This window comes from Maylandia zebra, linkage group LG11 (assembly GCF_041146795.1).
Source record: "Maylandia zebra isolate NMK-2024a linkage group LG11, Mzebra_GT3a, whole genome shotgun sequence".
Taxonomy (NCBI): Eukaryota; Metazoa; Chordata; class Actinopteri; order Cichliformes; family Cichlidae; genus Maylandia; species Maylandia zebra.
This window is the reverse complement of record NC_135177.1, coordinates 15522849-15546201: the sequence shown is the minus strand read 5'-3', so window position 1 is coordinate 15546201 and position 23353 is coordinate 15522849. Positions and strand designations below refer to the sequence as shown.

Sequence of the window (23353 nt, the reverse complement as noted above, 5' to 3'; positions counted from 1 at the left end):
TTGTCACATGTGTTTATGATAATTATACCAAACCATTTCCACGATGATACAGTATATTAGTGGTAAAAGGAGTAAGGGTCAAAAGCCATGCTAGTGGTGCTTTCTGCTATATCAGCATGCACAATAATAAATAATGCTAAATTTAATTCGTAAAGCACTTTTTAACACATGGTTAGAAAGACCATAGCAGAAAAATATAAAACAATGCACAAAATTCTAATTAAAATTAATAACAAAAATACATTTTAATCAAAATTTAACATTTGCAGGTCGTGGACAGACCATGCAGGCATGATATGTACCATGTTCCCAAATTTAGTTTAGCTTATTTGTGTCTGATTTTTGTATATACAAAAGACAGCCTAAGCCTCATCTTAATGGCAGAGAATAGCAGATACTGTACTATATTGCTAGTAGTCATGCTAACAGCAACACTGCATCCGGGACTACTATGACCACTGCCCTTATCAAGTCCATCATCAAACTTGTCATCAAAAAAAAGCAACTCTCTATATTTTCACCACACTTTCTCCGTTCTTATAAAAAGCCCAAGTGTTCCATCTGGTTTTTGATGAAGCCAGATGAAGGAGCAGTGTAATAAGCATGTTGAGACGTTAATGATATGCCTCCTTTTTAGAGGAAAGATCTAAGGACTAAGATGTTCCACATTTTCGCCCATTTTCCTTTGGGTCTCCTTTGCTATAGTGTTTCCAGTGAGAGTAAATGGTAAAATGGCCTGTATTTATATAGCGCTTTACTAGTCCCTAAGGACCCCAAAGTGCTTTACATATCCAGTCATCCACCCATTCACTCACACATTCACACACTGGTGATGGCAAGCTACATTGTAGCCACAGCCACCCTGGGGCGCACTGACAGAAATGCAGGTCAAGTAGGTGCTTGTATGCTTTTGCCCGCCAGATCGTCACTGATATCTGTTACCATCTACCGTTTCCTCTGCATCTCAGATCAACTGTAAATCAATTTCTTTTCTAACTTGTGTTAGGAGATGAAAAACACCTTTTTCCATCCATTTCAAAATCATATCCTTTGAGTATTTTCACAGCACGTTCTGCCTTTGATAGGATTCCTTTCCTGTTTCAGATTTAATTACCTGCCCACATACCGCACCTTAGTTCTGCAGCTTGCCTAGACAATGTAGAAACTAGAAAGGTGTGTCTCCAAATTTGCTAGCAGGGCTCAAATGAGTCAGGCATCGCTTGCACACACACACCTCCAAACAAGCACACTCACACTGACACATTAAGTGCCTGCATGTCCACACAGGCCATGCTGACTACACTGAAGAAAAAATATGTACTTTCAGATGCCTGATAAAGTGATGTCAGCCATGGTGGGGCAAATGGGATATATAACCAACCTTAGGCTGAAGGGGGGCAGGATTTAGACACACCCTGGCCTCTAGCTTAGCTGTCAGCACATAGTACAGCAACTCTATAGGGGACTGTTATGAAAACTGGGTCTAAAGTTTTCTGATCAACTGATAATTGTGGAACTTTAGACACAGAGCTGGAACTCTGTGAAACTACATACTGATAGTATGTTACTTTTAAAGTAATCAATAATGAAACCATCCTCTTAATAAGTAAGACATGATCAAGTAAAAATGACATTGCTTATGTTAATAGGCCCACTCATTTTGCTGCTTCAGTCTTACCTCATAGTTTCTAACGCTACAGTATTACTGTGTTGTTTTGCTAACTGTACTGCGTCTTCTGTGGCGCTATCATTAGGGTGTATTCTAATAACTGCTTTCCACTTATTGCCACAGGGCGATAAAGCAGAGTGACATTAGTGGAACTTGGAGTAAAAAAATGTCAAAGAGAATTCATTTTTACCTGTGACTTCTTTTTCTATTTTTTTCTTAAAAAAAGAGGGATGTTTTCGCTCGCTTTATGAAATTTGCTGTTCAAAAAAACCTCTTGTTGCCTGGCAAAATCATTTAGTTTATACAGCAGGAATTAATGCATCTTTTGTTCCCTTAAATACAGCAGGAAATGTGTAGTGAAGCTGAGAAAAGGAGGTTACTTTGGCTAAGTACCCCCCCCCCCCCCCCCCCAACACACACACACACACACACACACACACACACACACACACACACACACACACACACACACACACACACACAAAAAAAAAACCTTTTTGATTCCTGAAATAGAATTGAAAAGACAGACGTGTTGTTTGATTAGAAGTGTGAAATACAACACTTGACAGCACTTCATGCTCTACATGGAGACTTAAATAAACAAAAGCATGTATTTTTCCGTTACCAGTAGTGAAAAAGAAAATAATTACACGCACAGGCACATTCAAACATGGAGTCATAATCTCTCAGTAAATCTGAGATGTTTAGGGCGTGGTTTATGAGAGCATTTCTCAAAACTATTTCATCCCTCATCTCTACTGTTTTTACATCACAGTGACTGACAGCATGAATCATAAATAATGATTAACCGGAGATGTGTGTACAATACTCAGAAAATTCTCTTTTACTTTTTAGGCTCTTGTTGGACATTTTAGTCATTTAAATGACATTTAATTCACTCTTAAGCATAAAAGGTCATGAGCATCAGTTTTTATGGCTCTTTATTGCGTCCTCTTACTCAGCTGGTGTGTGTGCATGTGCGTGTGTCTTTTCTTGCGCAAGTTGGGTGAATAAGTAATAGTACATGCAGGTTGCCACACCTCGCCTCTCCTACTTCTTCTTCTTTTTCTGCCTCACATTGCAAGAGGTAGGCGTGTGTTTAGAGCCCCACCCACAAACCTTACTAGTGTGTAGAGTGTCCTCTACACACTAGGGCCACCGCTAATGCACAGTTGCACATCACACATAAGGACAGGCCCAGACGTCATAGCCCACAGGCACCATTCGCGGGAACAGAGTGAGCAGCAGAAAAAGAGGAAAAAAGGGAGTGAAAAAAAAACCACATAGGGAGGAAAGAGAAGGGCAGAGCCGAACCCAGTGAGGGAGCGAGGAGGTTAAGAGAGGAAAAGAAGAAGAAGAGAAAAAAAGAAGAGATTGTGGCCACAGGACTGCCTACTCTGGGACCAACTGTAGCGCTGGAGGGATAGATACAAGTAAAAAGCAAAAGATCCTGTCAAAGGGGAAGATCACCACGGATATTTTATCATTTAGGAATATTATTTTGTGCCCTGACAAACGGCGACAATGACCTCTCAGCAGCAGAGGTACAGGAATTTCTCCTCTGACAGCTTTGGCAGGGAGAGGGTGCCTTCAGATGACGGCTACTACCAAGGGATGCTGAAGGCCACGGACGGCAGGAAAGGTACCAGTATGGTGGCACTTAGTGTAAAATAGCTGAATTGCAAGTCTTGATCTGTTTGTTCCCACATGTGTGAGGAGCCTCTGGGCACAAATTAAGTGTTTTTTTTCCAGGAAGGGGTGAGATGTGTAGTTAATTTCCCAAACTGGGCAGAGTTCCCGTTGCAGACGTTTTGTCTGCGAGAGCTTGAAAAGCTTTGTGTGAAACTTTTTTTTTTTTTTTAAACGTTGCGTGCATGCCAGATGATAATCTTTTTATTTTGCTGCTTATTGTTTGCTTTTATTGTAGTGGCAGGCGTGCATCATGTGCTGCATATTATTCCACATCCAGTGGCAGTTAGTCAGGCTGGGCTGTGCTGTCCACTCTTTCCTTCCATCAGCAGCTTCCTCATTTCACATTGGTCAGCAGAGCCCATTCACAACTTTTGCTGTGTGGCGTGCTTGATGTGTTTTTTTTGTTGTTTTTTGTTGGGGGGGGTGAGTCACTCCAGCTACAGACTGTTTCTCCTCGGTTGCAGCCAAAATGAACGATGTGTCACTCCATGCATCACATTTCTTTTTCCTGTTTCTCCTTCAAATTGTTCTTTATTCCTGTGAAGATGGATATTTTTGAAAGTTTCCACAAAGTCATTTCTCAGTAAAAGCCTTGCTTCATCCTGCGCATGTCCTCATGTAAACCTACCAATTTTTACTCAAGTAAAAATATCAATTCAGTCACGTACTAATACCAAATCTTACTACATTTTATATTTATTTTCAATGACATATCAAAATAAAAGCGTTTCTTACACTATTGTTTTACCGTTTACAGTTTTACTGAGCCTTTGCAGAGTATACGCTAGTATACACTGACTATGTGTTAAAATGTATCTTAAAGTGCTATTACCTGCAAATATAAAAAGAAGATAAAATATTTTCTTCTGAAATGTAGTTAAAGCATCTTCAAGTACCGTTAATTATAGTTCAGTAAATGTAGTTTTTCCAAAGAGTGTTTTCTATTATAGTCATATGCTCTTCTGGACCATAAACTCCACCCCTCAATCAAGCATGTTTATGTGTGGTGACATGTGAAAATTTCACCTTCACCTTTACTTTCTAAAAGCACATGAAAAGAGTTGTAATTTAATTATAAAAGGTAAAACAGGGCACAGCCAATCACAGGTCAAGGTGCAACTCGTAACACTTCCTATTTATGTGGAATTTTGCATCTTTGACAGGAAGTATGAGCGTGGAGATAGTTTATGGAACTATCTCCAATGCTGGTACAGATGAAAAATACGCAGGCTTAAAGGTCTGGTGGTCTCAGTATGATGTTTCCATGGCAACTCAGTTCCATAACAGAGTTGTCCAGAAGTTGCTGGCAACTTCCTCTAAAGAGGAAAAAAAGGTAGCCTCTGGGCATCTATTTTATGTTAGCACTGAATCACTACCCTTTGCTTTTCATTGCTGGGCGTGTCAACATATATGGGTGGATGGGTCACTCCCATTAAAACTGATAAGATTTTGTGGTATGTCTGTGGGACATTCTAGCATAATCTGAAGGAATTGCTGAGTGGGTCAGTGAAGTTGGGTGGTGCACTTCCTGAACCTGTCTGAACAGTTGAGTAAACCACAACTTTTAGATCACGTGGGGTAACGTGAAAGCAAACAGACTCATCTATCTACTGCGTCCATAATAAATGATTGTAGTGGCACACCTTTTTGTGTTTGTGTAGGTGTGTATGTTTTTTTTATTTTTTATTTTTATTTAAACCTGAACTGAACAGGAATAAGAGGGAGTATGAAGGTTTGTTTTGTTAGAGGGTGAATTCCATGCCTAGGCCTTGTTCTTTCTTGTCGGATAATTGCAGACTAATAGTTATGCTATTATGTCGCACGGTTATCACGCCCAAGTATCTTCACACTTTAATAATATTTCACTTCTGCAGCCTCGATCCTTTCCTTTTTGTTTACGTCTTAAGAGCACAGCTGCCAGTGGTGTCATAGAGTGAGACATGACCTTACAAACCTGTGTTCTAGACAACAGAAGTGCATCTACAGACAGTGAATGGTCTCAAATGTTCCCTGACTCAGATGCAGGCTTGAACAGGAGCACAAGAGCCGTTTTCCACCCAGAGATGAGTTGTGTTTATTCTACAGGAGGAAAAAATAGTCTTGTCAGTCAGTCTTGGGGATTTCCTCCTTAGCATGCAGCTGGAAATACACTCAAGAAACACATTAATCGCACACCTGATGCTACTCATTTTGAAATTAGTTTTAGCTTTTCCTCGTCTTACGAGTCCGATGTTTAACTGTGCTCTTTCTGTGTTGCAGATGAACGAGACCGAGTCCAGAAAAAGACCTTCACAAAGTGGGTGAACAAGCACTTGATAAAGGTGAGGACCTATTCTGGGTTTTCTCTGTGTTGTAACTAAGGCAACATTGACGGTCAAGTTTTTGTACGCACACTCGCTCAATCCATAGCATGACTTAAGGTACAAAGACGGAGAAACATAAGTGTGGACGTCACAGAAGAGTGTCAACAAATTTCCCTTTTGTTCAAACACGTGTACGGGTGTTTTCTGTCGCAACAAGCATAGCTTTTGTCAGTGTCAAACTGCAGATGTTTGCATAGTGAGTGATTGCCCTGACTCTCATTTAACAACAGGAGGCTGTTGAATAAAGCTGTATAAATGTTGCAACTCATGTATTCTGGGATTATGTCCACGTATGATCATTACATACGTCACTCCATGCATTCTTCCATTCATCCATTTATATAACTGCTTTTACAATTCAGGGTTGCTGGAGTCTATTGCAGCTGTTATAAGGCTAGCACAGAGAAGAACATTCAGACTTATGCACCAAGCCAAGCCAACATGTGTGTTTTTGTACTGCGGTTGGAAGAATGAGTACCTGTAGAGAGCTCAGTCAGGCACAGGGGGAACCTGTCGAATCCACACAGAGCTCCAGCAGTCTGTAAGATTTGTGCCAATTTAAAGATCACAAACTCAGGTGAACAAAGAACCACATAACAGCAAAATCTTACAGCAGCTGAACGAGTGTCAGCGTGTGTTCATTGTTAACATCTCTGCAGAAACCATTACCAACACCGCCACCGCGACCCTCACCCCCTCCCTTCTTGCATAAACATACATTAGCTAGACAGTTTTTTGTTTCGTGCTAACACGGCACCGCGATCGGAAGGCTTACCAGAAGTCTCATCTGTCATCAGCTGAGAGAGTGTGTAAGCCGTCCATCAGCACTCTTCAAATCTCACCTGTCTCACTCTCTATTCGCAAAATATGGCCCGAAGGCTCACGTGAACAGGTCAGGAGGCGAGTCAAGTCAAAAGGACTATAGTCCTCATTTCAGACCTCCATATTAAGGTTGACAAATTAGCCCCGTGTAACACAATACCGCTCTCCCAGAGTGCTAAAAATATTCCTGCTTGTGACACTTTTCTTCCAGAAAACTCCAATTGGCAGCACTACATTTACAACCATTAAGTGCTCCACTCCACAGACATAAGGCCCATTCTTTCTTTTTTTTTAATGGAACAAGAAAGAGGAAACAAATGAGCACAAAGAAAGTGTTATCCTTTCCATAAATGTGCAGAGCTCGGTTTCTTTTACCACTGCATGAGAACCTAGTTCAGTTCCTCCCTCTTGTTTCTCTTAAGTGTCCACTGTGAATATTCGAGGGTGAGTCACAGACATCTGGACTCACTTAGCTCCCTCTGAAGAGGCAAATTCTGGTCTGGGCTCAGAGCCCATGGTGGGTTAGGCCAACGGTAGCACATGTGCTGCACAGACTGCTCGGTAGGGGTGGCTGTACTGGCATCAGTGCACGCCTTAAACTGAAAGGCATGCATTGATGCATGGGGAGTTTCATAAGTACTCCCATCCAGTTATTGTTACAGTTACCCGCATACTGCAACACTACATGAATTTAAGAATTTGTTTGTGCCCTTTCCAGGTACAGTTTCAGTCTGTTGCTTTTTCTGCAGACTACTTTCTGCCATGACTTGAAAGCGAGTGTAGTTAAAGGAGAGGTGCTCATTAGATAACACTTATTTTCTCAGGATGACAACATGAATCCGTATATATTCGAATTATATCAGTATTCTAATAGAAAAGTTTGAGTCTGTGTTTATTAGCAGCAAAAAAAAGAAGCGTTATCACCACGTACAGCCCATAGTAAAGAACCTCACTGAAGCAAATGCACACGTTTGGGAGGGAAAGCGTTAAAGTATGTGTGCGAATGTGCTGATCTGCTCTAGTGAGGTTAAACCGCTGTTAAACTGATTTAATGGCTTAATGGTTGAGTGGGATAGGCTGGAGGTTGGGTGCAACCATGAAGAGCTGTAAAGGGCCATTGAGTGTTATGCCCTCCACCCCACCTAGCTCAATAAATCTCTTCATCTTGCGTAAGACAAGAGTGAAACATCAAACCAGCTATGGGATGAACATCTGTTTTCTAGTAGATGCCTACAAATTGCTTGTGATGAGGTCTAGAACCTTGAACTGTTGCACATCAAGGCTACTCTGTAAGGATGGTTATCAGGAAAAAGGATAAAGAAAATGAGAGGAACTCCACAAGATGATATAAAACCTGAGGCATGTTAAGCATGTTGCTTCCAGACAGTGGCTCACAGACCACTGGAGGGACCGGTGTAAGGCATGTGCACTAATGACTTTGTCCTTGAAAGCAGCTCCTTTTTACTGCCGAGGCTGCAGTTTGCCTAGTAAACTTTCAGCAGCAGGACAAAGTAACCGAGGAGTGGCGATAGATGGCTGTGCTAGATTCAGCAAGGTAGAGGACAAATCACAGCATTACTTGACAAAGAAAGACCGGATCATCATCGTTTAATTGTGTAAACAGGTACTGATCTGATTGGAGAGAGCCCTGACAGACAGTTTCAGAGGGTGCAGACTTTAACAATATGGCCCATCCTAAAAAGTAGAAGAGCTTTTATTGTGCAAACAGTGAACTCTAGTGGCAGCAGTGTTGGTTCCCTTCCCTAAATTTAGCTCTGTGGTGCACTTCGCTTAATCATCTCTCTCTGCAGGCAGGGAGGAGCATATCATAAGATGGATAGATGGATGGTAGGAAGGTGCGGAAATTCTTGCCAAGATAAATCAGTCACTGTTGCAACTTGCAAGGGAAAATATGCCTTCATTCCATTTTAGGGCTGAGGCCCATTTCCCACATGGAAAACACACCCAGTAGACCAATATATCTGCAGACTACGAAAAAAGAGAGTACTTTAATTATTCTGTTTTTCATCAGTTTATCATCATGTCCACCATCAAATCCTCCAAAGTCCAACTATCACTTAATTTCTGTTCATACGCTTTTCTCGTTCTCTTGTTTCTATCCTTTCCTTTTTCCCCATTACTCATATCATCTCTTCTCTTCTCTACCACCAGCATTCGAGGGTAGAGGTAGGTGCTGGCAGTAAATATGTAGCTGGTCAGTATCTCACTGCATGGAGGCTGTCTCCCCTCCCTCATGTTTGTGCACCATCACATCTTTCCCTTGTCTTTTTTGCTTTCCCTCACTTGTTTTGTTGTCTGGTTGCAAAAGCACAGCGCATCTGTTGCATAAACAATGAATTCAGTTAACTGAAATCCAAAAGGTTAAATCATTTTTTCTAACCCTTGATGGTCTCTTATTTTATTTAGAGTCCTATTCATCATGTGTCAGGCTGCCAGCTGCCAGCAGTCGGGCTTGGCTGCTCGTGGCTATGCATTCTTGACATGTGTAGAATTGTGCTCAAAGCACTGTAGAGAACTTACAGTACGTGACTCTGCAGGTGTTTTAAGCCGTCAGCTTTCAGCAAACTGCACCACAATTTGAGTTTGCAAATCTCACGTGGAACAGGTTATTCCAAGTTGTATCATCATGAATCCTTTTGACATATTCTCTGCTGTGTTTTCCTTTTTTTTTCCCCCACCGTGACAGTCACAGCGTCATGTGACAGACCTGTATGAAGACCTTCGAGATGGACATAACCTGATCTCGCTGTTGGAGGTCCTCTCTGGAGAAACACTGGTGAGTACAGTCTCTTGATTTTTGTCAGTTATTCTTTCGCAGTCCTCCAGCATCCAAACCCAAACCTAATCCCGACTAACTACACAAGGATTACTTTAATGAGGTCGACCTGGAATGCCACCCCTGTGGCAACAAAATGTAAAATATTAGCAGCCAAGTTGTCAGTCAAGAGCTTAACCTGAGCTGAACTACGCTAAGCAAACACCTCTTAACTTCCTTTTCAGTGTACCGTCCTCTTCTTCCTATTTCACTCGATATATTTTAATTACTTTCTTCTACTTCTCTCTTTGTTTTGCGTAACGCTTATGTATTTCATATCCTGGGGTTCAAAATTGTACACAAAGCTTTTCTGCTGCTGCTGCCCTCCACCGGCTTCAGCTCTGCTCATTTTCACAATGCATCCATAGCTATAACACATTGCTACCACTTTAGACTGTGTGCGTGTTTGTGAACTGTGCTCCTATCTGATCGACGGTTCTTCTTTTCTGCTCCTCCTTCTCCCGTTTGCCTTCCTTTAACCCTCCTCTGTGTGTGCTGATCATTGCCGTCTGGCCTTCGCCTCCTCTCCTTTGCACTGCTCTTGCTGGGGCTAGCCGAGGGAGAGAGACATGGCCAGGAGCGTTCGGTTGGTGAGTGGGTTTGGAACTTACAGTAGGCATTATGTTTTTGTTTTAATGATTTATCGGCACTTTTCCGGTTCTTTGGCTGCGCATGGTATCCACGAACTTCAAGCCATGATGAGTTCTGTTGCTGGGACTTTTTTGTTTCTTGTGCTGACAGGCTTGCTTTCATCATGTAGCTGCTGTGAACGTATACAAGAAAATATTTAGTTTGATTTCTGTTTGTTTGAGAATTTCTCCTTGATTTCTGTTTGAGAAGCCCAGAAACAAGCCACGCAACATGATTATATATTTGCTTCCTGACAGATGGCTTAAATTTGGCTTAGCTAATGCAAATTTCCCATAAGTTTATTTTTTTGTTTCTCTGGTAAACTAAAGGACTAAGACGGAGAAAGGAGAACAATTTCACCTCTCTATTAAATGTTTTTCATTTTCATTTTGATTTTTACATCATACATTTTTTGTTTTTTATTTGTTGCTATTGGTCCTTTCTAATGGCAGTAGCACTGAGTACCGAGTGTCTGCAATGTAACTAAACACTTCTTTATCTGTTCTTTCACCTCTTCAGCCTAGAGAGAAAGGCCGCATGCGATTCCACAAACTTCAGAATGTACAGATAGCACTGGACTTCCTCAGACATCGGCAGGTATGATATGTATAACGATACATCAAACCCTTAAAAACCAGACTGCGAATATCAATCGTTAGAAGATGACTGATAGTTTCAGCTGTAATCCTGCAAGTAACGTGAGTGTTTTGCTTTCTTAGGTCAAACTGGTTAACATCAGAAACGATGACATAGCTGATGGGAACCCTAAGTTGACCCTGGGGTTAATATGGACCATCATCCTCCACTTCCAGGTCTCCTCTTCTGTCAGTGTTATGTTTCATTATATTATTGCTGTCTACCTCTGTCTCTGGGATTTGAACCTCTCGGCTGCTGCTTCCCATCTCCTTGGAGCCAATCAGAGGGGACTCTGCTCTTCAAAACCTCTCATAAAGGACTTTTTTTTAATCAATTGCTCTCATTAAATCATATTCCTCATAGAAGTATTATTTTAACATAAAAACTTTAGTCAGGTATTTAGAGTTTAGTAGCTAATACGAACCGTTTAAACAAATATAACACTGTCAGGGTGTGTTAGTGTGAGTCAATCTCTCCCTGACTCCCAGGGGGAGGGCGTGTCAGGTTGGAGTGCACAGCTTGATGGCATCCTCCACGCCCTACCACATACTCTCCAGGCCTTTCTTTCTGCCTTTCCTGTGTACGCCAAAAGCTGCCAGGCAGAAATCCCTGGGTGATAGCCTAATAGTCACGGCCTCACCCTCAGTCATATAAAAATGGTTGAGGTTTTGATTGCAGAAAGCTGAAGCTAAGCAGAGAGGGAAAAAAAGGTGAGAGTGGCGTGGTTTGATTATGGCATTCTGGTAAAGATAGTATTGTGCCCTCTAGATACACACTGCGTTCCCAGAGTCTTTATACTTTTATACAATAGAGGCAAAATAAGAGAGCTGGGCTGTGGCTGCTGATGAGTCATAAAGGCTCCAGACTAAAAGGGAAGAGAAAAACTACTCCCCACAAATCTGATCCGATTATCCTAAATTAACTTGATCACAAAGGAAAGAAGATGGTTTGATCCAAGAAATCTTTGGAGGATGATTTTAATTGCAGATTTAATTGCCAGTCTCGAGATACAGTAATGGGGTGAGTATTAGTAATGAAGTAATGATGGCTTTATACTTTTTATTTTCTTATTTTTGTTTTTTACTGAATTGAATATTTAAAGTGTTATCGCATCTGTAGAACAGAGCTATTAGAAGAGAAGAATCTGAGTTTAGCTCGCCCATTTACACTTCATTTACCCTCAGTTAAATTGGAAAAAAAGAGAAAAACCAAGACTGCTATGACTCATCTTTCCTACCATCAAAATCCCCAAATGAAACGTTATCCAGATGCCACAGACACAGTGGTGTTTTCCAGCAATCCGTCAGGCAAAACTCGACTACCTCCTGTGAAACACAGACACTCTGTTCTCAGCCATGAAATATATTAAAGGTGAAATGACTAAGGTGTCAATTAAGGTGGTGTTGAGCAATTCTGTTTAAACTGGACCTATTGTGACTATTTTCAGTTCCATTTTTTAACTTGAATTCCACTAAAGTTTCTTTCAAACCAGCTTTCTTCTGATTGGCTGCCTCTCGAAAACAGCTATATTTAAGAAAAGCATAATAGGTCCACTTTAAACTGCATCTTTTGGGTTTCCACTAATGATGGATTGCTTCCACATTCCTTGCGTTAGCCACAAATCCTCTCTGTCTTCCACAAGTGTTAACGCTCTTTTGCATGAAACTGTTACAGATCTCAGATATTCAGGTCAACGGCCAGTCAGAAGACATGACGGCCAAGGAGAAGCTGCTGCTCTGGTCTCAGAGGATGACAGATGGCTACCAGGGCATCCGCTGTGACAACTTCACCACCAGCTGGAGGGATGGCAAACTCTTCAATGCTGTCATACACAAGCACTAGTGAGTGTGCACAGTTTTTTTTTAATGGAAAATAAGCCCAACGCCAATGGCAACAAATATGCTAGTATTACATAGAACAAACTGAAAAGCCCGCTGCAGGTCCCTGTACCGACCCTGTTCCAAGCCTGCACTGCCAACATAACAAGACTTAACATATTTAAGACTGACATAGTCTCCAGAATGGAGCACTTTCTCATAGCTTTTTTGCACGGTCTTGTCATGACACACAACCATCCATCCATAAGTTTTATTCAGTATAGAGTGCACTGGAGCAGGAGTGTGATGTTGGAACGCTTTCAGATGTCAAATTACACTTTATAGTGCCAGTTTAAGCCTGCACTGTAATTAAACTCGGCCTCAGCATTGACAGAAAGAATTTTTTTAGACATGATAAGCACAAGTGGCTGTTAAAAGCTACTATGGCTGATTTATTTTAACTAAGAGACAATAAGTCACAGCATATAGCTCCTTCCATACAGAGCCTCAACATACTGTGCATAGCTGCAAACGTATTTACTTTGTTTGAACTCAGTGATACAGTTGGACTATTTTTGCCACGATCTCCCTTTAAAAATGCCTCTTATAGATACTTTTCCGCACCTGACTGTGCACATGCTCATGCTGCTTCAATAAAGAGCCTTCATGCAGATTCCAAGCCTTAAGGCTTAGAATACCACTGGTAGGTGTTGGCCCCGAGTAACTCTGTGCCTCCTTTGGCTGCGTTATAAGATGGTAATTCCTGCGTTAAATGCAGCTGGCTTGTTAAATTGTTGGGAACCTAAGTTTGAAAAGCTAAATCCAAAGCTCTTTTTGTTGAAGCCTAAATATGCTACATCCCACAAATCTGTTGTGGGTCTTCTTAGTAGAATTAGTGGGTGCTTTGTGTGTTATTATCCTGGGAATTGAACATGCGTGCATTTCTCAGGATATCCGCAAATGAAGTGAAGTATTTTGTTGGTCCTAAAATGACGGTATTCATACATAATTCCAGAGTACAAATGGGACAAAAGCTACATTTCATAAGACAGAGGTGTATTTCTTTAGATCCATTATTAGAAAAGAAAAGAGAAAAGACTCTTGCAGGGGCAAGTTTTCTTGAACTTCAGCTCGTACCTGCACTGTTTGTTTTTTTTCTTTTTGTAGGAGGCTGCTGAGGCTGGCTCATTGCTGCCTTTCATGCAGGTCAGGGGTGTGGTGTGTGGGCGTAACTGTAGCACTCTGTGTCTGCTACATGAAAAGTGTAACGTTACTTGGTGCTGAGGCATAACTCAGGGTAATCTACTGTCGAACTGTCATTCATCCGGCGAATTCAAGATTTTCCAGGTTTTCTGCACATATGTGATGGTTTCCAGCGTGGATTTGCAGAGACGCAGCTGAAGTTAGGTTTCAGGGCAAAGAATTCGAGCAGGGATCACAGCTAAAGGATTAAGCAGATCCTCTGAAGATGATGGACACCTGAGACAATGCCAGGATGCATTTACATGCAATGGGCAAGCCTTAAAAAAGATTTGCTCAAATTAACGCACCTGTTAACTACAGTCGATACAGCTTTTGGACCTTCTTGTTGGTGTTAAAATGCTCAGTGTGAGGAAGAAGTCTAAAAAGAAGAAGGGAAGCCTGGGCTTCATCAGGAACTTGTCAGAAAGTGTCAGCGATGTGGACAACAGGGTGGTCATGTTGTGTGAGGATATCCCATCAGAGGGATCTTCCTGGGACTCAGGACGGGGCTCTAATAGCTCAGGGGCCCGCTCAAGCAGCGAAGAATTGGGGCATGGATGGAGGTCCCGAAGCTTTCACGGAAGAGGGGGTCAGAGCATGAGCAGTCCACCAACGCCAATAAAACAATACTCTGTTCGAGAAATCCGTCATGCTGTGTCTTCTCCTGTGTACAGATACAATGGGGACCATTCCACTCTAACGATGAGAGATTTGTATGTATCTGCATATACTCTCTTTTGCTTGCACGTTCGAATTTGTAGATTTGGAAATGTCTTTAAAACTGCTGATTGAAAATTTTGTAATGGGGATTGCGTGCATGATAGATAAGGAGATAAGGCGAGGCATTCAATCATCCTGCTCTGTACTCTGGAAATTTGAACTTTTGCCTCTGTGGGAGTGAAGCTGCGGCTGGTTGCCAGCCTAACTTGTGTCAGCTTTGATTATGTTAGCTGCTCTGTAAATTACATTCCACCTATAGATGCTCTGACATCTGCCAGAAAGCGTCAAACACCCTGAGGACAAAAAGGCAGGTGCTCATGCAGCTCTGTCAGAAACTGAACAGGCGGGCTCTCCTACAGCATTCAGCCACAGGCAGAGGGTCTAAGACAGGGGCGCTAAACTCATTTTACACCGTGGACCACACATAGCCCACATTGGTCCAAAGTGGGCCGGACCAGTGAAACTACATGATAAATGTGTAAAACTACAGAAAATATTCTGGTAGTTCATTGCTCTGACTGTGCTTTTATTATCAAATATAAAGTTTTCATTCATTCACATTAATATGTTTACTGTGGAATCCATGCCCCACTTAACATTTTCTAAAGCTGTCCAGTGGGCCAGACTGGAGTCTTTGCTAGGCCGATTCTGGCCCCCGGGCTTTATGTTTGACACCCCTGGTCTAAGAGGTTCTACTGCTAATATGCTGTATTGGGGTCATGTTTATGAAACGTGCTGGCAGAGACTGCATTAATTCTGCAAATGCATTCAGGTGTGATATTTATCTTCCTATCATTTTCCTCTGAGTTGAGGCATTGGTGGTGTCATTTTATATGTGCGCCAAGCTGGAAGCGTTTCTAGTCCTTTCAAATGCAGCTTTTTTTGAAGACAACATCCTACTTACCCACTGGGGACTTCTCAAAACCAGTGCTTTTGAGAAGTCTGATGTTATTACACGTTAGGATATAGAATCAAATGTTATTGGGAGTTATTCTGAACATTGGACTCGCGGGCCTTGTGGCCTTGTGGGTAATCAGTTGCATTTTTGTGTTCCGTAGTCCCAGACTCATCAACATGGGCAAAGTGTATCAACAGACCAACCTGGAGAATCTAGAACAAGCCTTCAGTGTGGCTGAGAAAGATTTGGGTGTGACCCGCCTGCTGGACCCTGAAGGTAAAAGTGTTCAAAAATGTGTTCAAACAGACACAGACAACCTTTTTTTTTTTTTTTTTTAAGACCGATTTCAGCTGAAGTAATTCTGTTACTCACAAACTCCTGGTGACTATGTCACATCACATAAATTTACCATATCCTTTCAGATGTTGCTGTCCCACACCCAGATGAGAAATCCATCATCACTTACGTGTCCTCCCTGTATGATGCCATGCCTCGCACTGATGTACACGACGGCATGAGAACCAACGTAAGGAAAACATGGAGACAGTGAAATAAAAAAATAAAGCGTCGCAACATGAACGCGCACTTTAATTTGGTCTGATGGAATGCTCTATCAGATTTAACCAGGACTGAAGAAGCTTGTGACTGTGCCTAAACTTAGCTTTTGTAGTCAGTTTTATTCTTATCCTGTTAAAGCTTCAAAGACAAATTGAAGTCTTGTGAAAGTAAGTATCACAGGAAATGAACAACCTGTGGTGTTTACAGCTACCAAGACAGTGAGGATTTGAACATTTATTGTCACCCATTGTCTGTTTATAGAAAAACATGTAGCTTCCGCACACGCACAAACTCGTTTACTTGATTCAGTGTCCAGAGTTTAAAGTTGAGCTGTGTTATAGTGAATATTGAATACATCTGAGGACTTTTTCTTTTCACATTACTGTCCTCACAGGCGTGGCTATGACCCCACGTACATGAAATCCAAAAAAACGCTAAAAAAACCATGCTCCTTTCTGTCTGGCCCCACTTATTATTTCTCCCACTTTCCTCCTTCAGCAGTTCACACTTTAACAACCTCTCCTCTAGCCTCTGCTTCTTTGTCTACTCGCATAAGACCTGGATTGTTGCCACCTAATTGAGTTTAGGGTTGTGTGTGAGTGAACTAAAATGGAGATGCAGGAGAAGAGCCCTGTTTCTTGTTGTTAAACTCGCAGCTATCTTTTCTGCTGTGCTGGCTGCAGGAGCTGGAGCTGCGCTGGCAGGAGTACTACGAGCTGGTGACTGTTCTGCTCCAGTGGATCCGTCACCATGTCATGATCTTCGAAGAGAGGAAGTTTCCTGCCAGCTACGAGGAGATAGAGGTGAGACGATATGCTAAGGATATGCGCTTATTTTGTCTCTAGGCCAGGGATTTTGTTACAGGCATGTTTGCAGTTGAGCAATATCGAAAGACACACCGATAAGTTCTCATTATGTTCTTAAGAAACAATTAAAACATAGCACCTGTCTCAAAAATGGGAATACGTTTGCAGCCATCCATTATTGGATCAAAGGACATGCTTACATAATGTCTGGCTGTAGGCAGATAGAGACAACTATACTCACAAGCATTGTTGTACTGAAGGTGGGGCAGTGCTGGAGCTGAGAAAAGACAGCCATAAGGCAGATAATGCTTAAGTTAATCCTCGGGAGAATCACCACTCCCTGTCAGCACTCCCTTTACAAAAGCATAGCGTGACTTTAGTATTTTTCTACATTTCTTTGAACGTCTGTATTAGTAGAATATTTGTATTAAAAGTAGCAGGCTAGGGTGTTCTTTTTAATATACTCAATCAAATTCATTTAGACACTTTGGGGCAGAAAGATTTCCGAGGCTAAATGAGTTTATTGTGGTCACAGGAATGTGTGAATACTGTTTCACCCCACTGCTGGTCACAGAGCTGTCACAGGATGTGTTACTTTATTGTATTCATACTCATATAATTAGGGTTTTACCATCTGACAATTCTGATTTTAAAAAAAATACCAGGAACTTTTATAGATAATTTGAGGTCTATAAAATTATTAGAATGAATAAAGGGAAATCTAATTTAAAAATAAACAATTTCTTTGTGTTTCTTTTTTTCCCTTTAAGCTTCTTTGGCGCCAGTTCCTGAAGTTCAAAGAGACAGAGCTGCCAGTGAAAGAGACTGATAAGAGCCACTCCAAACACATCTACCAGTCCTTTGAGGCAAGTTAACCAACAATCATTTAATTTAATAAGTTGAATTCTGTTCCGTTCCTTCAGCACTGTTATACCAACGCTTCACAACTAAATGCTTTCTACTTCCATATACAGAGTGCAGTGCATGCTGGTCAGGTCAAAGTCCCTCCAGGCTACCATCCCATTGATGTGGAGAAGGAGTGGGGTCGACTCCACGTGGCCATTCTTGAGAGAGAACGACTCCTCAGGATCGAGTTTGAGAGGTTGGGACAGATTTATAAGACATATGATGATTGTGATCAAGATTGAATTGCATCAGTTTTTCTTTAGCAAGGACTGCTGTGCCAACAACAAACTGCAAAAGAAAAATCCCTTGAGAGCCATATTTAATAAGAAGGTGGTGATATAATTGTCAACCTTACTGGGAATAATGCACAAATATACCAAGTTATAAATAAAACACATGTGACGCATTTGTTTTTCTAAAAATAATAAAGAGTTTAACTCTTCATAGTTAACTTTGGGAAAAGAGCTAAGCTAACATTAAATCCTGGTAAGGGACATATTTTCAACTGGAATAAGCAGATGATCATAGGCTAGTAAACTAAATCCATTTAAAACACAAAGACACAGTTTTATCAAAGGCATTTCATGATAATTGACAAAAGGCAGTGAGCCTGTTGCCTGTCTTTAGCTTTATTAAATTAGCCAGTTATGTTCATTGGGGAATGGCAAAATAATATCCAGTTGCATTTTATTCATTATATATTAATATTTGAATGGTTAAATAAATAATTGCCTTCATTTTCCCCCTCTCGAGTAGCCAAATTGTTTAGCACATTTGTTCTTTTCTGGTAGCTAAAACATTCTAAGAGTATTTTTCTGCATTTGTGGGTTGCTCTATAATGAGATAAAAGGGTTGTGTTCCCCATAACTGGACGCACATAAAGACATAATTAGGTATGAGAAAATTGTACATTTTTGTGTACTTAGAACAGCGTTGTGTCACGCTTGGGACAAAATGGGATGGCTTCTTGTCACAAGACAGCCCCGTCATGTTGCAGTCTCGCAGCCTTGTTTATGGAGTTCTCTGGGATGTGGAATGACTGAATGGACTGACCGGACTTCTTTGTAAGAAAGGCATTTTTGTCCCCCTCTGGGCACGTACGTGGCAGAGTAATGGGCGTGTGAGAGCCAAGAAGAGCCAACTTTTTCATAGCTTGAATTGAAATCTGTTGAGAAGAAATGCGATATGGCTTTTGTGACTGACCCTCACAAACTGGAGTATCTGCTGCAACGCAGGGTCCCGTAAGTGTTGTGAAGGTTTTGTTGTGAGCTCTGGCGTGTGTTACACGATGGGCGTTTAGCTATTAAATAATGGGGAGGACAGTTTATCCATTTTCCTCTTGATTTAATTTGATTGCTCTGATCATATCTAGACTCGAGAGACTTCAGAGGATTTGTGGTAAAGTCCAGAAGGAGTCAGGAATGTGTGATGAGCAGCTTACCCACCTGGAGACCCTGCTGCAGACGGTGAGTTAAACTGCTATGTGTTACTGCAGTATGAGTTGACAAACTGACATGAAATCCAGAAACCGAGTGATTAGTGTACAAAGGGAAAGAAAAAATCACAGGAATGCATTTTCCAGTCACTGTCATTAGCATTTTTTTGTATCCTGATGTGCGTGACCAACTAAGAACAAGGCTAAGATTAATACTTTAATTGGCTTCCTTTCCTCCAGGACATCCGTCTGCTGAACGCAGGGAAACCAGCTCAGCACGCAGCAGAGGTGGAGAGGGAGCTGGACAAGGCAGACAATGTCATTCGCCTGCTCTTCAATGACGTGCAGGTACTCAAGGATGGGCGCCACCCTCAGGCTGAACAGATGTACCGCAGGTGAGTGCTGTGTGTGTGCTGAATTTAAGTGAACTTTCAAAATAGAAAGCTGAAAAAGCAAGGGCATTGTCAACTAACTGCTGTCTGTCTGTACTTGTGTGTGTCTGTGTTTTTATTTTTCATTGACAGAGTTTACCGCCTCCATGAGCGCTTGGTGAATTTGCGCACTGACTACAATCTTCGTCTGAAGTCTGCCGTGACTACTGCCCAGGTCCCAATTACCCAGAGCGTCCAGCAGACCTCCGTGAAGGGACGGCCCGAGTTGGATGACGTAACCTTGCGTTATGTTCAAGATCTCTTGGCCTGGGTGGAGGAGAACCAGCGCCGCATCGATAACGCAGAGTGGGGATCTGATCTGCCTTCGATGGAGTCCCAGCTGGGCAGCCACAGAGGCTTGCATCAGACCGTGGAGGACTTCAAATCCAAAATCGAACGGGCTAAGGCTGATGAGGTAGTGTTTCTATCGGACCACTAAAAAGTCTACATACAGATTTTAAGTATGTATAAAAGTGGTTCCCTATTTCCTAATAATGTCATTTTGTGGTTTTCATATACAATAGACCCAATTATCTCCTGTCAGCAAGGCCACATACAGAGAATACCTGGGAAAACTGGACCTTCAGTATGGCAAACTACTGGTAAATATTCATAAATAATCTGATTTCAGATTTTAATCACTCAGCACAAAAGGTTGAAGCTATAAATATAAGCTATGGATCTTTAATCAGCTGTAAATATTCCTTCTTCTTTTTTTCAGAACTCTTCCAAGTTCCGCCTAAGAAATCTGGAATCACTGCATGCCTTTGTCAGCGCTGCTACTAAAGAGCTGATGTGGTTGAATGACAAAGAAGAGGAAGAGGTCAACTTTGACTGGAGTGACAGGAACACTAACATGACAGCAAAGAAAGACAATTACTCGGTGCGTTTAAGAAGTAGAACCAAATCTAAAATTTCACAGTTGCTCATTTTTATCCCCTAATCCTGCCCTGTAGATTCACTGACAGATGTTCAACAAATAAGCAGATTTTCAACTACATCTGTTCAATTCTTCAGGGTCTCATGCGAGAACTGGAGCTGAGGGAGAAGAAGGTCAATGACATCCAGACTTTGGGAGACAGACTTGTCAGGGATGGACATCCAGGCAAGAAGACCGTTGAGGTAATTGCAGTAGTTAATCCAGCTGAGCAGAAGACATCTGCATGCAGAATATAGACCTAAATGTGTCCAAACTAATGCACTGTCATTGTCATATCTTCTTGATCTCTACCAGTCCTTCACAGCTGCCCTGCAGACTCAGTGGAGCTGGATCCTCCAGCTGTGCTGCTGTATAGAGGCTCATCTCAAAGAAAACACAGCCTACTACCAGGTATGGAACACAGACATTTAGGAATATAAATCTCCAGGATAATCATCCCTCATATTTATAGAGTCAGGAATATTGTCCGCCTCATGTGATCTCCTTCTTTACAGTTCTTTGCCGACGTTAAAGAGGCTCAGGACAAGATGAAGAAAATGCAAGAGAACATGAAAAAGAAATACAGCTGTGATCGCTCTACAACAGCCACACGCCTAGAGGATCTGCTGCAGGATGCTGCGGTATGTACATGTTCAAATGCATCGTACCGCACACACACTTTAATAAAAGCATCAAGATAGGGGTCTGCTTTCTCTTACTGTAATCTAGTTTAATCTTCTTTTCAACAGGAAGAGAAAGAACAGCTGAATGAATTCAAGACTGTGGTGGCCGGCCTGAACAAGAGATCCAGGTCAATCATCCAGCTGAAACCACGAAACCCCACCACTTCCATCAAAGGCAAACTGCCCATTCAGGCTGTCTGTGACTTCAAACAGCAGGAGGTTGGATTATTTCCACTGTGGAAATGCTTAATCATTCACCATTGCAATCATGATTGCCACAGATCCTGAGACTACATCTACTTTAATATATCCTGGCTTCTTTTCAGATCACTGTCCACAAAGGAGATGAGTGTGCACTCCTCAACAACTCTCAGCCCTTCAAGTGGAAGGTCTTGAACCGTTCTGGACACGAGGCGATGGTGCCTTCTGTCTGCTTCATTGTACCTCCTGTCAACAAGGAGGCTGTGGACGGTGTGTCCAGGTGTGGCTATAAAATTGATCCCCTATGTGACGACGACATCTTGGCTTGATCATGTCAATTATTTAATTTGTTTTTTCTTTTGTTCCCATAATGCACAATATTGTCCTACTGTAGTCTGGATGCAGGTCATCAGGGAATGGTGTCCATGTGGCAGATGCTCCATATAAACATGAAGAGTCTACTGTCATGGCAGTACCTGATGAAAGACTTCACACAGATACGCTCCTGGAACATCACAATGGTTGGTACCAATGTTCCCTCTAAGCTGCGCACGTGCGCAATTGTGCACTGCTGGCACGGTCTCTGTGCAGAGAAAATCTGTGTTGCGCACAACAAAAATCTAACCTGAATTGAAATTAAAATTAATACTTTAACAATTCTGTTTTGCAGTGTTAGTCAGTAAGTGACTGGCTGCTCCCATATGGGATTAGAACGATGCCACCTTATCCCATAGTCCAGCAAATGATGCGATTTACATTCGTATATACGCAGCTAATCAACATGGTTGACAGGCTATGACAGCGTCCTTATGTGCCGACGCCGGTGTTTTAGCTAGCAAAGCGGCGTGGCTGATGTGGAGTGAAGCCACATTAATGACAACGTGTACAACCATTGGAGATGTGAGCAGGACAGACGAAACAATTAACGGAAAAAGTGTGGACTTTATACCAGTTTTTAAATTGTGTTGATAGGCCACGTAAAACCAGAGTTATGATAAAAATATATGCAATCTTTGTTTGTTTTTTCCTGAATACTATTGTTGTTTATATTTACTGCGGGAATAAACGGTAAAAACGGCGTTTTATAAGAAAAAAGGCTCGAAAGCGCTCTCCACCTGTGAGCAAAAACAAACTCCACCCCCTCTCCCTTTCCTATTCGTCCAAAAAAGTACCATGTCGACCAATCAAAAAATGATATGGCAACGTGGTATCTAGTTGTTAAGAAACGGGGGGAAGTTTTAGGAGTGACGGTGGTGCTTTGAGATGTGAGAGATTTGAGACGTTTAGCGCAAATCTTGTGTAGTTAGTGTGTACTGTAGTTTTTGTTGTGTGTGTCAGAACAATGAGGCGACTGCTGAATGTTACAGGTGTTACAGCAGTGATACATCTCCTGCTGTCAGGCCTGCAGGTTTCAGGCTGTTCTCCTTTATCTCATAGTGGACAGAAATTATTTTTTTGGAGTGGCACAAATTGTGTGGCATCAGATTTGATGCAGAACAGCTGATTGTTCTAAAAATAGTTTGAAATGTTTATTTAAAAAACCGCCTTGGCTGCATTTAAAAAAAAAATAGCTGCAAAAAACTTTGTTTGCCAAACTGAGTTACTTTAAAAAGAAAGAAAGTTGTGTTTTCAAAATTGGAGTTCAAGTTATTTTTACTTCCAATAGTGTTAACATACTACACAGGTCAATGACTAGATTTTTTTTTTACATTTTCATTGCAAGTGGGCTAAAGCAGTTAATTAAAAGTAGTCTAACATAAATGCTGTAATTTGATAATTTTAATAAACCATGTAACTTGGATGGATTAGATGCCGGCGTGACCACAGTGCACACGTCTGATGTCGCTCACAGTGGTCCAAGGGACCGCTCAGGGAGTTTGTGTGTTCGCTCAGACACGTGAAAAATTAGAGGGAACATTGGTTGGTACTAAAGTAAAAGTATCACCTAAAACTTGTAGAGCTGACAAAGAGGGGAACTTCATTGTGGTTCATTCCATGTTTGGAAATGGAAATTCCATTTCAGTGTGTACCAAGTTTGGTGTAGCTGACGATAAAAGGGGCCTTGTTTGTGCTTTGACGACATTGCGCC

The 23353-nt window shown here is 41.7% G+C and overlaps 1 protein-coding gene across 21 annotated transcripts in view; it reads left to right on the top strand.

Annotated features, from left to right (window-relative positions):
* Positions 1-23353, top strand: part of plecb (plectin b) — a 131621-nt gene that overhangs the window by 88703 nt on the left and 19565 nt on the right. For 6 of the 21 annotated variants that reach the window (XM_076889841.1, XM_076889843.1, XM_076889837.1 and 3 more), the window contains exons 2-24: positions 5621-5682; positions 8719-8733; positions 9254-9343; positions 9937-9972; positions 10532-10609; positions 10732-10836; positions 12323-12489; positions 15486-15601; positions 15748-15851; positions 16567-16686; positions 17460-17555; positions 17664-17791; positions 18968-19061; positions 19271-19425; positions 19555-19876; positions 19986-20063; positions 20183-20344; positions 20479-20583; positions 20696-20791; positions 20896-21021; positions 21130-21282; positions 21390-21544; positions 21659-21785. In XM_076889841.1, coding sequence (XP_076745956.1) covers positions 5621-5682; positions 8719-8733; positions 9254-9343; positions 9937-9972; positions 10532-10609; positions 10732-10836; positions 12323-12489; positions 15486-15601; positions 15748-15851; positions 16567-16686; positions 17460-17555; positions 17664-17791; positions 18968-19061; positions 19271-19425; positions 19555-19876; positions 19986-20063; positions 20183-20344; positions 20479-20583; positions 20696-20791; positions 20896-21021; positions 21130-21282; positions 21390-21544; positions 21659-21785 — 2690 coding nt within the window. Of the gene's footprint in view, positions 1-2765; positions 3312-5620; positions 5683-8718; positions 8734-9253; positions 9344-9936; positions 9973-10531; positions 10610-10731; positions 10837-12322; positions 12490-13732; positions 14421-15485; positions 15602-15747; positions 15852-16566; positions 16687-17459; positions 17556-17663; positions 17792-18967; positions 19062-19270; positions 19426-19554; positions 19877-19985; positions 20064-20182; positions 20345-20478; positions 20584-20695; positions 20792-20895; positions 21022-21129; positions 21283-21389; positions 21545-21658; positions 21786-23353 lie in introns of those variants that run through there. The other 15 variants (XM_076889842.1, XM_076889844.1, XM_076889836.1 and 12 more) reach the window with 10 other exon arrangements.